The 17,936-nt window shown below is 35.2% G+C and overlaps 1 protein-coding gene across 3 annotated transcripts in view; it reads left to right on the forward strand.

Moving 5' to 3' along the window:
- The window catches only part of LOC139687509 (phosphatidylinositol 3,4,5-trisphosphate 3-phosphatase and dual-specificity protein phosphatase PTEN-like), a 37,928-nt gene extending 21,097 nt beyond the window's left edge, over positions 1–16,831 (forward strand). The window contains exons 10-11 of one of the 3 annotated variants that reach the window (XM_071584700.1): positions 4,228–4,266; positions 16,469–16,831. In XM_071584700.1, coding sequence (XP_071440801.1) covers positions 4,228–4,266; positions 16,469–16,488 — 59 coding nt within the window. In that variant the 3' untranslated portion in view covers positions 16,489–16,831. Of the gene's footprint in view, positions 1–4,227; positions 4,956–16,468 lie in introns of those variants that run through there. The other 2 variants (XM_071584701.1, XM_071584699.1) reach the window with 2 other exon arrangements.
- Positions 16,832–17,936: the final 1,105 nt, after the last annotated feature.

The raw sequence follows: 17,936 nt of genomic DNA on the forward strand, positions 1-17,936 counted from the left end.
ACTTAATTTTGTTGCAAAGAAAAGCATTTAATTCATAAATTCAAAAAATTACTGCCCAAAACTTATTTTAATAATGAACGGGTATGATTCTTTGAAAATGATTGACATCTCAGTTGATGTATCTTTAATGAATTCTATGGCATTTTTATTCTATAATTTCATGCATAGTGGCGTTTCTTAGTAAAATGTGGTGTTACTTAGTATAAATTGCACACTTCCATTGAATTATTGAAAATAAAGCATTTAATAACATAATGCGTTGAAAGTTTGTTATATTCCTTCACACTCTGGGAAAGAGTGATTCATGATTGAAGATCCCATGGCCTTAATTTTAATGGTCAATGGGTTAACAGCATCTCTATCGGCACCTTTTGTAAATAGTATGCCTCCTAAACCACTATTCCCACTGCTTGCATAAAAGATGTCCACATGAAAGTATTTGGAAAGTTTTTCCCTGAATCTGTGTCCTACATGGCAGTGCCATGTATTTCTACTTCACTTGATTATTTCTGCACGTGCCACCTGTGTTTTGCCTCTTGCTATCTTTTAACTTCCGGTGACATAATATTTTCAACCTGCCTTCCCATTTTGTGGAAATTTAATTCAGATCTAAGAGCAGATAGATGTGCCTTAATCTTCTTCTTTTTTAGATTGTGTGTAAATTGGAACCAAACTCCTTAAATAAACCTCCACATCCAATTTCTCCAAAACTTCACTTTGTTTTAGACTCAAAGTTGCACTTTCTGTCTTCGCCACTCTTCTTTGATGCTCTTGTCTGAAGTTACTTAGGTTTTATGCCACAAGATCCTATAATCTATTAGTATTAGTAGTTTTAAGGGAGGTGACCTCCAACTGAGGCCATTTGGGATGGATGGGAAAGGAGGAAGGGTGGAGAGGAACCCGTCGTCGGCATTAGCCTAACAAAAGACACAAAGGGGTCCGCAGCTTAACGTCCCTTCCGATGAATAGCATACTCATTCAAAGTTCTCTCCACAAAGCTCTTCAGGTAGGGATTGGGATACGAATGGGAAATATCTGCTGTCTCAAGGATCATGATCTTTTAACATCTAGGCATATGGAGATTCGCAAAATTGCATGGAAAGGATTTAGGCCTATTTCAAACGTGTGGCATCAGCAAATCATCTGGTGTTCAGATGAACATTTGAATTATATTTCATGCGGCAATAGTTATTCATAATTTCAAATACGCAGCTGGAATATTGATAGAAATGTAATTATTTTTGACCATTTTTGTTGAAACTTGCTAGCTAAATTTATATTTCGGCAAATTATAGCCATGCTGTTTCTCATAACTCATTGATAAGCCACCCTCCTTATGTGTGTGGACTTAGTTTGTATTAAATGGGATTCTGGATTAATGAGGATTTACTACACTGATCATGACACATGTAAACTTTAAACATTCAATAATATTCTCCAATAAATATGCAATTACGAAATTGAATTGCGATAATATTTACAGAATGTAGAAAAATACTGAAATTATTATTTCGTAAAGAAAGACTGCCTTGATATTCAAGAAATCATGACAGTACTGTACAAATGAGCAAACATTTGTAGGCTGAAGATGGAACTCACCCAGATGCCAACGAAGAAAATTGGCAAATCATGAAAAGATTCTCGCATGTTTTAATCTTTCAAGTATGCAATCCAAAGTAATCTAACAGCAGTGAGTTAAACAGCCATTTTTTTCGACGGACTCAGTTAATTCATTATTGGAAGCTTTATCCTGAAAATAAGCTGGAATACAAGTGGTGGGACTGATTTTTTTACAAGAATTTTATTGACGATATACTTACATGGACTTAATAATCTTCAAAGTATGCTCCTTGAGCTGCTACACACTGAGTATAACATTGCTCCTATTCCCCGTACGCCCGCTGGAAATTTTCTTTGCTTTGGATGCTTCTTTTCTTGGGATGCCGTTGATGACCTTCGTCGAAGCCTCTTGAACTGCCTTTATCAAGTCAAAACGTCGTCCCTTGAGCTGTTTTTTCATCAGGGGAATGAAGTCCAGTGGTGCCAGATCGGGAGAATAGGGCGGGTGCGGCAACGTGGCAATGCCGTATTTGGCCAGGAGCTGTCTGACGACGAGTTTGCCTGTTGGTCGACACTCAGAATTTTCAGCACCATCTTGGCGCACACCTTGCGCATGGCCAAATCCTGTGAAATAATGCGTTGGATGTTGGATGCAGACAGACCCAAATGGTCTGCAATTTCTTCGCTGGTTAAGCGTCGGTCTGTGTTCAGCAGTGTCGTCACTCTGTCCACATTCGTGTCGGTTCTTGCCGTCGACGGCCGTCCAGAGCGATGGTCGTCTTCAACGAGCTCCCTACCCTCTTTAAACAACTTGTGCCACTCAAATACTGTGGAACAGCTTAAGGCAGTGTCCCCTTAAGCCTGCTTGATCATATCGAGGGTCTCAGTTGCCGTCTTCCCGAGTTTCGCACAAAACTTCACGGAATAACGTTACTCTAAATTCAGATTCATTTTGTTTTTCGACGCGGACAAAAAACTTGCTTCACTAAAAACGGTGACCTCACTCAACGACAGCCGGCAGGCGACTGAGGTTGGTGTCGGTCTGTTGCTAAGAGCTCCCTCCACCTTACCCTGCCAGGCAGACCCCCCTCCACCGCTCCGTTCGCGCCAGAGAAAATCAGTCCTACCACTTTTGGGTGCCACCCTGTATAATCTAAGGCAGACTGAGGCTAAAGCTGACAGAGAGTCATAAAGTCAGCCCTTAAAAAAATTAAAAATTAGACTTCATCTAATTTCTGATAATTCACTCAAGCCATAATCAATCAATAGGCCAAAAGTATGTGACTTCAATATGAATTTAAATCAGGACTCCTAATTCAATTTGAGATTGGATTCAAAGGTGAATTTGTGATTGTCAGGTCCCTAATTCATACCACGGGTTATGTATCCCACTCAGAGTTTTAGATAAGGAACCAATCCTCATCTGGCTCAAAATTCAATGGATAAGTCTCCGAGATTGTAAAAAATTCACTGTGTTATGACATCATAAACTTGTATGAATGGGGCTTGATTTTTGTTCTACATTCTCATGGACATGCTATTTGATGGTCTAATAGATAGTGAAGAACCAATCAACCAGTAATTTAAATGGTAGATAACATTTCATAGAGCCTTATGTTCAAATACAGAAAATTTGAGAAAGTCGTATGCAGCAAGTTTCAGTTTTGAGGATAACATTTTGGTGGATGCCTTTGTTGGGTGATTTGTGAGGGCTGAAGTCGGTGGTTACCATTGCAGTAGATAATTTAATTTTGAATGGAACTATATTTGATATTCACTCTGTTGTATTGCATCTCTTTTCCTGGAGTGCTTCTAGAGTTAAGCTTATGGGGCTGCATGCAAAATTGTATGAGTGATGTTTCTGTGGATTGCTTCACCAATTTGTTTTTTACTCTTGGTACTAATTACTTTTCTCATTTTACCAGTTCATCCTTTCTTTTTAATCCTATAATAATTTCCGCGGACTTCAATAATTAATATTAATATACCTTCACGTTGCTGTTGAATTTCTTGGTCACAGTGTAACTCTTCCCTAGCTTTTCCACTGAAACAAACTTTAAAGTAATTAACACGATTCATTGACATTTTTTTTATTTGTTGTTACATGCCCAATTCTTTTTTTCCTGTCTGTAACTTTGGAGTACCTTGCATCATTTCTGCCTGTAATTACTCATTGAAGGATGCATGAAAATATTCTTTCTGTGAATGCTCTTTTCATATTTTTAGAAATTAGAAAAATTTCAATCATCATTTTTTGGGGTTTTGGGTTTCATGTGATCAGATGCCATTTATATTTAATATGTAAAAACCTCACCTAAGAAGTAAAGCAAGATCTAAAAAACTAAGAAGGCTTTAAAATTCATTTCACGTTGCCTCTTTGTATTGAGTGCTTTCAAAGTCACGGGACATTATTTAAATTCTCACAGGTTTTTGAAACGTTTAAACCTTCATTAATGACGAATTCATGTACTGTTAATTATTATCCCTTTGAATTGTTTGCCATTGAAATCACTTCCTCTACTCTTTATTTGTGTGTTGGTAGTCTTCTTGACTTTGTTGGTAGTTGGATATCTTGACTTTTGGATGATGCACTGAACCTGCATAATGGTGTTGATTTAAAGAAGAGTCCTTTCTCACCGAGTCATTATTCTCTTTTCTCCACATTAGACACTTCATGCACAGTGGACTCAGCAGAGCAAAGGGTCGGTATGTACCGACTCCTGTCTGACCCCGATTTCAGGCAGTCGGGTCGAATGTCTCAGTCATGATGATGGTGGCAGCGGAGGGAGGGTATTAAGAGGGTTGTGTGTGTGCACGTTGGCCCCCTCCGTTTGGAGTCAGCGTGTGTGGTCTGGGAAGAGGGGGTTAGATGGGTGTGGGAATATGGGTGGCATTCATGGAAACATGTTGTAGGCGTGAGGCTTACTTACTTGTGTCATAGATCTCGTAGATTTTTGCCTTCCACCACAACCACTCCCACCACTGGCAACTTGTGCCTCTGTACATACATTTAGTGCTCGTCAAACCTAAGACTGAGTTTATTTCATTTGTTTTCACGTAGTCACTTGTTTTGGGCATTGTGAAATGCCCTTGCAGCGCACTATTTGAACAGTGCTTCTCTTGGAGTACACCTCTTTTCTAGTTCCAATTGAATTTTTTTTTTGATTTTGACAATGCCATTATTTTTCAATCAAGATATTCATGTAAATCTTTATTCCTGGGTCGATTTTACTGTGAGTGCAAGTGTGATTGCATATTGCCATGATATGTTCAGTTGAGTTTATAGAAGTAATGTCACTTTTATGGTATTTTGATGGTGGTATTGAATTTAAGTTCTATTAAAAGAGTCGACTATGGCCTTTTATGTCTTCCATTGACTCAGTAAAATGATAAATTTCTTCAACATGATATTATTGGTATCAAGTGGTCTATATCAAGTGGTAAGCTTATCTTACTCTTACTTACTCTTTCCTGATTCAAAACCCATTATTTTTGCAGTGCCATGTATTTGCAATCATTATTTAAATTATGATCTTCACCAAGCCACTTTTCTTTTGCCATTAAACGGTAAATATTTTGAGGGTGGCAAATTTATTTCTTATTCTTGGATGAAATTTTTTTCCAATATTTCCAGAATTGCCTAAGCAACATATGAAACTACATTAGCCTGCCTTGTTCTTTATTATTCATCAGGTTTTAATAGAGGTGTTAAGACGAGACCATTTCAATAAATTGTATCTGTAACTTATTTTTAGTTTTGATATTATGTCAGGTAGTTAAGAATTATATTACTAGGTTATAAATTTTTGTCGTCGCTAAAAGAGAAGTATTTTGTTCCAATGTTTTCTTAAGTAATTAAATAGATTTTATGCTTAGTTTAATGGGAGTATGGTGTAAGCTTTACCTTCTATTCAGAATCTATTGAAAATCATTATAATTGTGTTTGTAGTATTGTCTAACATATACCTGAAAAGTTTTATATGTTTCTCCATTCACGAATGAAATGGATGACTTCATTCAGCAATTCTGAGAACTCAGAAATATACTATACTCATCAGTCAATACAACCCAAGGTTATGGTTTCAATAAAACCTCTGCCCAGAAAATATGTAATAATACTGTTTATGATGATTAATTGGTCAAGTATATCTAAGACAAGAGAGCCTATTTCCTCCAGAGTTATAATTCTTTTATTGGAATTTGAAAAATCATTAGTACAATGTCTTGAATAATCGATTGGATTGTAGCCCAAATTCATAGTGATTTTTTGCCTGGAGGGTATGTGCTTATTCCAAGGTCCCATTATTAAGCGGAGTATAGAGAAGGTGCATTTCATTGTCATATTTTTATATCATATAAAGCTGCTGCACAAAATGTTTCAGTGAAACTTATAAGCATGTTTTACAAACCACCCGTTGTTATCATAAAGAATGTCTTTATGTAAAAACCTAGCAACCAGTTGTGTTGTTTTTACTAGCATAAAAAGCAATGTGTGTTATTGTTGAAGTTATCATTAGTTTAAGCCTAGCTGAAGAGTGAGAAGGCATAACTAAGAGGATAGGTCTCAGTGAAACTGAACTTATTAATCAGCATACATGCAGTAAACTCTCGATTATCCGAGCTTATGGTTGCATGATGAAGCAAGATAATTGAAACACACAGAAAATATGGCCGTGGTATAAGTGGATATATAAACACACGGAGGCTTGCCATTTTCATTCCTTGTGATTAATTTGCATTGTATAGCTATGGAAAGTGCGTACAATTTTTTCCATTTGTTAGGCAAGTTTTATGATGGTGGAATTATGGTTTTACATTTACACTGAATAATGATCAGGTGAATGGCAAATGCATGTTCAGCACAAAGCTAAATCAATCACATACCAAGGAAAAAACGACTGGCATTGGTCAAATATTGGCAAGAGATTGCTGAAACATTCATATTCATCATATGATGTACTGATTAAAGTAATGCATTGTAGGTAGTACATGACTTATTTGTTACATAGTAAAATTATGTATTTACTACTTGCCTCAAAGGAGAATATGGAATTCTCAAGTCTATGAATGCGAGGGAAGTGATAATGGGATGGTACAAAATGTGCACATTTAAACATTAAATACTATTGATACCATTTGATTTTGTGAAATTAAAAACTTTAAAGTAACGCAAGGTGTTTCGAACTTGTGTTTTGAAAAAGGTGTGTGTCAAAGTTTCCAGCATTTCATTAAATCAATGACTGAAATTTCATTAAAATTCAAAGAGGTGCTGCGAAGGTAATAGCATAGAGAAGGCATTTCAAATATAGAAAATCAAAGTTTTTACTGTAATTAGGTGCGGAATTTCTCGTGCACATGAGCTTAATATTTATTATATGTCATTTATTAGCATAAGTTGGTTGTATTATTTTTTGTCGTTGTGAATTCCCGTTTGATGTTATTTGAGAATAATTGGCATAGAATAAATTCCAGTCCATAGTGTCCTACTTGTACAAAAATTCATTTAGAAAATGTTCCACAATTCAAGTACAAAACACACAAGTTTCACAAACTCATATTTTTTATGCAATTTTTCAAACGAGGACCCCCTGAGTCACTTTCTGCAATATGTCAATGACATAAATAATATTGCTATCAAGAGTTAGCTTAGTGGGATGGATTTACATTTTATACTGAAATGACCCTACATTATTTTTATCATAAAATATGTAATTATCATCAACGATATGAAGTCCTTACATGGCATTATCTTGGTGAATAAAAGGGTTAATTGATGGTGGTGATGATATGTTCTAGAGGAGAGAATGCTGTAGTGATGATGACTTCTCGTTGAGAATGTACCTGTGATAAAAAAACTATGATTTATCAAGTTGTTCTGGTGGAAGTAGCAATAATTAGAAAACCATATGGCTTGTTCACTCTGCATTTAGTTATTGAAATGTGTGAATTCATGAAGTTAATGTATGAGCATATTATTTTTATCTCATTAAAATTGATGGTTTAAGTATAAATGTTGCCTGAATTGGACCTAAAATATTATGTTCCTTTAATTCAATGAATTTTTAAAATATTATAATCTGTAATGACTATAAAATCAATACTTTAAATCTCTGTCTGGTTGTTTGTGTTTTTATGATATGAGTAATTGAAAGTATTTCAGTGGATTAGAGCGGATTTTGTGAAAACACATTGCAGAAAGCTCATTAAAATGTTCAAACAGAAGTTCAGTTACAGATATTTTAAATGTTTTTTTATTAATATCAAGCCTTTGTCATATATTCTTCTTTACTGATGAACGGCATGCATCTATTTTGTTAAACTTTCATTGATGTTAAATTTGTCTGCATGTCTCACACCCAGATGGAGTTTTCCTATCGAACTGAACTGTGTTTTGCTTGATTTTCATCTGCTGTTTCATATCTTTCTTAATTATTAGTACCTTTCACCTTAACTAAAATCTCCTGTTGATAGTGGGTCGACTGCTTTTGTTATCGTGATTCAATCATTTTGGCACATCTTTTAACTACTTGGCCTGAAATTAAAAAAAAAATATATGTAAAGAGTGTGTTTCGTAGATAAAGGTACGAGGTCTGTCCAATAAATTTGCTAACTGTGGCCATAAAAACTGTATTTTGCAAAATTTAGTCTACATCGATCATGTCCCCTTCAAAGTATTCTCAATTCGTTTCTATGCACTTATTCCATCCATCTTCTTTTCTGCTGTTTGAAGCACCCTTGGAAGTCCTCATAGCAGTTAGGCTTTTTAGTTTTCTCGTCGTTGTGATGTACCCTCATCATATTTTTGCATTTTGGGGATAGGAAAAATATGTCGGGGGTGAGATCTGTCGAATAATGAGGATGTTCAAGGATGGTGATTGAATTTTTTCTCAGAAACTGGCGAACAGTAAATGCTGAATGTGCAGGTCCATTGTCATGCCATCCATCGCCTTCAGTCAAATTTGGTTTCACACGACGCACGCAATCTCTCAAACACTTGAGAGAACTGTAAGGTAGAACTCGGCATTTACTGTTTGTCCTTCAGGAAGAAATTCATGACGAACAACACCTTTGACATCAAAGAAAACCAGGAGCTCTCGATTTTGATTTTCGATCGGCTCTTTCTTGATTTTTTGGTTTGATTTAATTCACTTAAAAATGGATGTTTTCTTCAGAGCATTATCAACGTACACAGCTGTCAACGTTTCAGTAATTTCTTGATAACTTTTAATGCACTTCACGAAAAAACTTGATGTTGATTCGTTCCTTTGTGTTTTCGTCAACTTCTATTTTCGACAAACAGTAGAAATAAGGGCAACAGAAACATGACATGCGCACGGCTCGACGATCAGCCAAGCACAAGACGGCTCATTGGGTCTTGGGCAACTAGCGCCGCCAGTGAACCAGGGGCTGTAGTCTGCGTTATGGCCGCCAGATTGCACCAGTTTGCGCATTTATTTAATAGACCCAAAGTCCAAAGTGGCCCAAATCATTCTTAAGCATTTTGCAGAAAATATAATGGCATCATATTTTAAACTTAAGGAATGAATTTAATATTTTAAGCTCTTCTAAGGCCAGCTCAGCCTAAAGCTGAACAAATAGAATTATTTGTTATTGTGCAAACTGACTTTGAATGACACCCTAATGCATGAACAAACAAACTGCCATCCTGCAACTAGTGCAATCCTGAAGAGGTTTCCTGACTTATTGAAAAGCTCCTCCAGTACATTACTACTGCCTTTAATAATTTCAATGCAGTAATAAAGCAGTTGTCTTCCTGCAGCACCCAACATTGCAGAGAAAAATTACAAGCAACATGAAATATGTCCCATCTGAGTGGCAGTTTGTGTAATTCCACTGCTCACTTAGTTAGCAAATTGGCATCACATTTAAAGTAAGTATGCAAGAGTAGTGAGTGGACGATCATGTAGGTCATATGTAGGGTGTATGCAGATTATACTTATGGCTTAGGGCACAATATTTGTCAAAAGAAAATTTATTTGGTGATATAAATGATGCATTTTCAGCATCAAAAGTATGAGAATTCAGATTCCTGGAGATGTTGCTGACAGAGGAATTAGCAGTGTATAAGTGGGATGGTTTAACAGCACATATTGATGGGCTCCTATCTGAATTAGGAACATTGTCTTTGGCATTCATTTTTGTACTTCCCTCTTTATCTTTTCTGTGATGTTAGTTTATCCAAGGGTAACATTAAGGTAGTTTTGAGCCAACTGAATGCTCATTTCTAAGATGTTTACCGGAAGGCCAATTAGGCTGCAGTTTGCTTATCGCCAAGTACCTGTTTTAAGTGAGTCAGGTTCAAAACATTCAAGCGGGACCGATGCCAAATAGATGATTTTGGATGAATCTTCTGGTAAATTTCTCTGCCTCTGAATTATTATTAACCGTTTGCATAAGGGTGCTGTTTGTCCAATATTAGCACAGACATGAATGCCTTGGAGATCTGAGGAAAACAACTGAGCGTTCTGTGAACATGGTTCTCCTTGTTTTAACCCCTATTTGTTCATTTTACCAACATTTTATGTGTAAAAAGTCAAAGGAATCCCACTCCACATTTTGTAATTTTACCATGTAAATATAAAGAAAAAAAGGGATGAAAGTATCGGGTAACCCTGGGGAAAAGCTTTTTAAACACCACAGTTATGATGTGTAAAGGATTGATTCCAATGAGTGGTAGGCAGAGAATAAAAAAGTCCACAGGTGGCTAGGTGATTATTACTATTAACAGTAGTATAATAGGTTACAATAGGTTTCTGATGGACTGTTTTAAAGGTATGACATACTGCTCTACGCGTGCATCCTTGCTAACATGACAATAACCATACTTAGGTCATATCATGTATATTACAATAACTTATTCTTTTCCTCCCACTGCCTCAATTTCCCAGCATTCTCTCCTATGTTGTAGGCTTCAGTATCCCATTGCGTCTCGGTATTTCATGCTTCCACTTGTCCTGTCTTCATTGAAGTTCTCTCAAAAGATATTTCTTTTCCCCTTCCATGCCTAGAACTCCATCTTTGTTTTTCTTTCTATTCATTTTATTTCCTCCATTCATATCCACACCCACAGCTCATAAGCCTCCAAATCTATGCTTATTCTCTTGCTTCAACGACCAATATTCCAAGTTATTCAAAAGGATGCTCAATATTAAAGTTGGTTGGGTAATTTTGAAATGCTAAATCTTTACAAGTGTGTGCTTTGATCACTCATTAATTTCCAATTTTTTGTAAGAGTATCCTAAACTTGAACAATAGATATGTTCCTGATAACCTGCTCTTAACTTCAGCATTCTAAATCCAGCATTCCATTCTGCACTTAAAATAAGTGGGAAATATTGAATGTGGGAATTGACATTAATAATTTAACATTCTACCAGAGGCTACTAACATAACATAATAATAAAGTTAATATAATGATTTAAACTGCTACTAATATCATTATTATTTGGTGTATCAGAAAAATCCTGGAAATCATTATTGTACCAATTACTGGAAATTAGTACTGTACAAATGTTTACTGCGCTACTCGGTATGCTAGTGTTTGTGGCTTCAGGCTACAGTAAGCTTATTGCTATGCTACTGGTTAAGTTAGGTTTTGGATAGGTACAGCCTTGTGCAATACAGTTACTTGCTTTTCCTAACAAAAAAACAACCCAACATCCTACTTTACAACAAGCCCCTTTTCAATTCCATTCACTTCCTTCATTCCGTCCTCATTTGTATAACATTCTCCCCTCAATCATAGTCTTCAACATCCCACTGCTGATCAATATACTTAGCATTCATCTTTCATGTCTCCATATGATTTCTCCGAGCAATCTCCCTCTCCTCCCTTTTGGGGAATTCCCTTTCACCTTCAGGGGTCAAGTCATAGAAGACCATCCATAGTCTCAACATCCCAACATCTCATCCCAAAATAAATATGTCTATCTGTCTATCCTCCGCACTAGAACTTCCTTGTTTGTTTTCTTTTCTGTCCTGTTCACCTTCTCCACATCAACCTTTCAAAATCCCACAATGTCATCTTGCTTTATCATATGACCATATTTCTGTGCCATACAAAATCGCACTCCATATCAGAACAATGATGAGCCATTTCTAACATCCTTACTCAGCTAACTGTTATACCTTCCTCCTTGTGGAAGCTTCTTTGCCCGATGCAATTTCATATCATATTAATAGTTCAGAGTTTGAATTTTTTATTATTATCGGAGAAGTGGTCTGGCCCAGCAGCAGCATTAAAACATCCAACAGTTTTAGTGCAAGAATGGCATCCAAGAAAAATTATTAATGATAGTTTTAATGTGATAATTGGTTAATTAGTTTAACTAGTTAATTAAATCAAATGATAAATCAGAAGTTTTTGATGTTTTTTCTGTGAGTCTTATCATTACATTCTGCCTCTTCTGGTGCATCAATATGAAACTTTTTCAATTTTCTATAGCTTTTAAATATGTAAAGAAAATGTGCGAATGAAGTGCGTGCTAATTCTCCCTGATAATTGATGTAGAGCGATAGATTTCTGTTTTGAGTACACCAAAAATGTTATATCATCCCTGCTCTGTCACCTATTATTTATGGCAGCCATAGGTTTGAGGTTAGCAGTGGCTGTCATCTTTTATTTTTTGAAGTACATGGCACAATCACATCTGCAAATATTGTGTCGAATAAATTTTTCATTTCTGAGTTGTTATGGATGGTTCAATACATTTCCCTGGATTTATTTTTCACTTAAAATGGGTAAATTAAAATGCAGTGTCTATTGAATCTCCTTTGAAGTGAAATATTGACTCTCTCTTGATAAATGGCAAACAAGAACTTGAGGATTCCTGGCTAACTTCAAGGAAAAGTGGAACGTGTGGAATGGTCTCTCTCGCGCGAGTTATATGAAATGTGGTGGTATGCTGAATGCATCACTAAATATGCCACAATATTGTTCTGCATCTTAAATATACACACAATTCCCTCCATCACCTTATCAGTCCCCTTCTATATTATCCTAAAATAGGGAAATTTTAGTGTTGGTTGTGACTGCAAGCTAAACTAAATCAAATGCAGTATATAATGATTGTTGTGGTGAGATATTATTATTATTTTCTTATTGAACAGTGCTTGCTTGTTTTCTTGAAATCAATTACTGTAGTTATGAACAAAACTTTGTCTCAGACTGAGCTATTGCAAGAAGAAGCTTTATGTAGGTGTTGCAAATTAAAGGGAGCACCACTAGACGTTAGATACCTCTGTGAGTGTCTAAAAGTGTTTTTTTTAATAATCATTTAGTGCATTGTGGAAAAACTCTATTTTGACGCCAATAGACTTTGAAAGTCTTTTGTAACATAAAATTTTAAACGTGTTCCTGAATCAAGTGTGCCAAGGCTCCATGCAATGGAAGACACAGCTAATTTGTCAAATTTCAAATTATTATTTTACTCCATGCATATGATTGCGGCTGGCGGCTATGAGTGGCTGAACATTTGCATGTTGGATAACATTTTGTCAATTCTTAAAAATTAGTACGGATTTGAACCTGAAGAGTACTTGTGTATTGGTTATATCTTGGACATTGGTACATTTTATGAATTTATGATTGTGTTATTTGAAAGCATACAAATAGTATTTATGTCAATATGTTTAATTTGATGTCAGTTGGGTCACCTCTGTGTATTATTGCTGTTAAAAAGCAGTGCTCTTTCTGTCAAAATGAAATAATATTTTATTTGTATATGTAACCTGTTTGAACAAATTATCAGAGCTATTAGTTATATGATGAAAAAAATACCTGACTATTTGAGCACATACTGGGAATAGCATTACAATTTTCTTCTTTAAGTATCAATTGTGTGGGAAATATTGACGGCACAGCTCTGTCCTCCAGCTTAATAAGTCCTTTGGAAAGTGCTCCTTGTGTGAGTCGGGCTGTGTGATTGTCAGTTAAGCATGTATTTCCTTGAAGAAATATTTCATTAGTGTTCCAGAGGAAGACTTTGTGGGCCAAAGCACATGTATTATCTGAATATATTGGTGAAAAAATACCTATACAGGAATACTCTCGGTGCTAGACATTTTTGTGTGCAAACAGTTGTAAATTATTGTATCTCCTTTGAATTGCTAGTGACTATATGATGGTGAACTTTGCATGCTGGTCAAAGTTCTATTGTTGTGAACAGAGTACAAATACAATTCATTATGAAATATGTGTAAGCAATGTTCTGTTGATGTGAAGAGAGTACAAATTCAATTCAATTGGTTATAAAAAAACTGTGAAATCAGTATTTTTGTCAGCATTTTGCCAGATCGATATCTCTTTTATCAAAGAAAGTTTTACAATCTAGGAATCTTTTGCTTCTGAGATAGTTCAGTGGGATGAAAGTGAGATACAAGCAATAAAGGAGCATAGTCTTGGCATGTGGCCATTGAGGCCACTGCATAATGTTGATGCCAATACTTTAATACTGCTAATCTTCATATTTTCGTTTCAATTCTGAACTGAAAGCACCTATGTGTTTGATGTAAGCTGTTTTGCAGGAAAGATCACTGAGAATAATAGTGTAATGAGGGTATGAATGAAGGATATTAATTCAGAATCTTTCATACTATCAATTAAGAAAACACCTGAGAAACATTTATGTGTACAGGTAACCTATCACACATGTAGCATTGACATATCTAAACGAGAAGGCCAGAATATTATTGTCAATAATGTTGCTTGCAAATGAATTTTACTTTAAAATTGACCGCAAAGTGATAAATTATTGTAGCAGGAGATAGGATAGGATAGCCTTGCCAGTATCACTCCAAAAGGATTAGTCTATTTTATATAATTTTTAATCTAGGATATTAATTAAGCAATTCTATGATTCGCTGGATGTTCTCTGGTGACTGGACCATCCATGTAAAATATAATTATCACATCAAAATGTTATTTGACTTCTATTAGCCGGCATTAGGTAATAACATCTTCCTTTTTCCTCATGTGGCATTTTTGCATCACCATGAACCCTAGAATCCATTCCAAATAACTTATTGAAAATTACCCTCAAGTTTTCAGTTATGAGTGAGATGTTTGCTACATCTTACTCTGTAGATGTTTTATTGGAAATTTTAAGTAATTCCAGAATGAAAAAGTTGGTATCTCTCAAAATGTTTCAGAAAAACAAAAAAAGGATATTATTGAAGAATTGACATCATTCGAATTAAAATGGGCGAAACAAAATTTCATTTGCAGCAAAGTTTCTCCAGTATTGTGACCAGTCTAACTGCCAATGAAGTCTTCATTGTGCATGTGACAATTAGATATTTCCCTTTCCTGTTTGCATTCAAAAAGGCATGGATCCCCATGTCATGTAAAGTTCAATGAGTTTGAAGGAATGAGTTGCTTGTAAACAGGAATTTCAAAAGTTTACTCAAGCTCGTTAAACGGGTAAATATCACACAAATCTGGGCGAGGTATCTTGCACACATAATGTAACATGATAGTCAAGATAACCACTTTTAATTATTTAACTTTGAATTATCACTCCACATGGAAGAGTTGACAAGCCCTGATCTCTAGAGGTGGGGCTAAATTTCCTGATGCCTCATTTATAAAACTTATTCAAATTTCTGGTAAACAATTCAGTCGTATCATGCTAAAACCAAATTATTAGTTGATGAAAGTTTACCCTTTCCATGGCACATTCATCGCCCATGAAAACCACATTTTGTAGACTTTTTTTCTATTTTCTTTGGATTCCCGAAAATATTTTCACCCGTAACGTGTAATTCCTAAATATTTATAAAACATTCTACTGGGAGGATTAGTGTTGTACTTGTGATTTGTGCCTTTAAGTTAATTAATTAAATTAGAATTAGACTAAACTAAAAATTCTCATATTAACTGAACATGAGAATTAACATTGAAGTGCAGCCTCTTTAAAAAAATAACCTATCAGCAATTTTTTATGTGTGTACATAGAAGAATTATTTACATTCAAGGGGCTGGCAATTGCCCCCCTCTCCTCTTGGCATTATAAGAGTTAATTGCAAGAAAGGCTCTTGAGATCATGGACATTCAAAGAATATGAAAAGATTTAATAGTTGTGTTTTGGTTTTCCTCATCTGTGTTTACAGTATGTTCAATGGTAAGTGATTAAATATTCTTCAATTAGCCGCTTAGACATAAATTATACATTGTTCATAAAGCCATTAACACAGTAATCAACCAGGTCAGTTTGGTAGGTGATGGTAGAGTTAGCTCACCCAGCCCGACGGCGTGTGAATTTCACACATCAGGGTAGGGGGGCCAGTTCCTCTCCCTGTGCCGGTTATGGTTTCCGAGGAAGATCTGGTACCTGAAAAATCGCATAGCTTGGGTGGAGCTGAGGGTGCCCATAGAGACTTGCCCGGGAATCGAACCCGGGCCCTAGTGGTCCGATGCTCTACCTCTGGACTACTGCGACCCCCAAATTGTTCGTTTGATAAGTAATTTAGAAATTTCCTTTCTCACAGATGTATTAGTCCTTATTTATAGCAACGAGCCATTTTTATTTGTTGATTTGAATAGTATTTTTTTAATCTGTACCAAGGAAATTTAAAGGTAATTTTTAAACCCATTTTATTATGAAAAGTTAATTTTTTTGCAAATGGTTGAATTGGGTAAATTATTTCCATGCTTGCTAATCCATACTACTTGCAAACTGCTAATAATTTCAATGAGATAAATATTGTGTCATTAAGTTACCAAATATCTATGCCTTATTATTTTGAATTTTTTAATTCTTTTATTCTGATTTTTATCCTATTAAACCTTAGATGCACAATATTTGTAATTGTAACAGATAATTCTTAGTACACCTACAGTCAACTGCATAATTAAGCTCTTTCCATTTCAATTCTCTACTATTTTTAGGAGAATCGACCTACCTTTGAAGAGAGCCGGAAAATGTATCCTGTCAGAGGTGTTCACCTTTGAATATATTTGCATTTACTTGCATGAATTGGTTCTTGAATGTCCTATACTTTCAATGCCAATAATTAAGATCCAGAGCTTTGATAAACCCTGTGTTTAAGAACAAAAGTGCTTTTGAATTATATTTAAGTACAGAGTGAAAGGGGAAGCAGTCCCAAATAATTAGAATAGTAGATAAATGTAGTTGATAAGTGCCTTAGAATGCCTTGTCATGGGCAAGGACCTAAGCGACCAGTGAACAGTACTTGAAAAAATTGGAAGGTATGGTTTGTGTTCTGAACTGAGTTTTGTTACACACCCTTAAAAAAATGTGTGTATATATATATATATATATATATATATATATATATATATATATATATATATATATATATATATATATAAATATATAATATGTATATATATATCTGATATTTGGCATTTTAATTGAATTAAATATTTAAATTGAAAAGGGAAAATTTAGTGGAAGGGAGTGAGCCTTTTCTTGAGTTTCCCTTATTAATTAATTAATTAAAATTAGCAATTTTCCACAAAAATAAAATTTAATGCGACCGGTTTCAATGTTACTACATCATCAAGTTTCCCTGTTGCACAAATCAAACAAACTGAGCAGAAAAGCATACAGCATACAAGATGCTGTAATATGTTTTGCAAATTACTGATTCTTGTTAAGTTTTTTTTGTTTTCTTGTAAAGTAACAAAATTTTGTCACCAACCCTGATGTTAATTTATTGGTTTATAATAATATCAAAAAAGTAATGGCCAGGCTTTCTGTAAAATGTTTTGGATCATAATATGTGTGAAAATTAACTTAGCTATGCTGAATCTTTGATATTGTGTTCTTGCAGTTATTAGATCACTATGTAGTGCTATTAGCTGTTGGATTGTTTGTGGAAGAAGGGGTACCTGAGATTTCACTGTTTTACACGTGTGTTGGAAAGCAGTGGATCAGTTCAAAAAGTTTGAAAAAGTGTGAGATGCTGTTGAGAAATTAGTGTGGGGGTTATTGAAAATTGTGTTTGAGAACTTTTTAGTTTTGCTCTGGGGTGAAGTTGAGTCATAGGGTACCCGACCCTTGATAATTTTACTTTCCATTAATCTTCTCCATTTCATCCCCGATGCAATTCAATGCTATTAGAATTAATGTTATAGTTGCAAAACTGAATTCAACATTTCACTGTCCCTGTTTTATCTGCATGAGGTTTGATGACCTTGTGTGTATAATTCAAAGACAATATACTCCAATGGTTGCTTGTATGGCAACGGGCAGCCAGATTGCCATGAGTAACATGGTTCCTCTCTCTCTCTGAGTGAAGTTTTGCATGTGGGCCGTACCAGTAAATATTTTTTGGGCAATTAACAGAAATTCAGCGTCCTAGTATGGAATTTTAATTTAAAGGCACTGATA

This window comes from Hetaerina americana, unplaced genomic scaffold (genome assembly GCF_022747635.1).
Source record: "Hetaerina americana unplaced genomic scaffold, ioHetAmer1.1.p SCAF_2, whole genome shotgun sequence".
In the NCBI taxonomy this organism is placed as follows: Eukaryota; Metazoa; Arthropoda; class Insecta; order Odonata; family Calopterygidae; genus Hetaerina; species Hetaerina americana.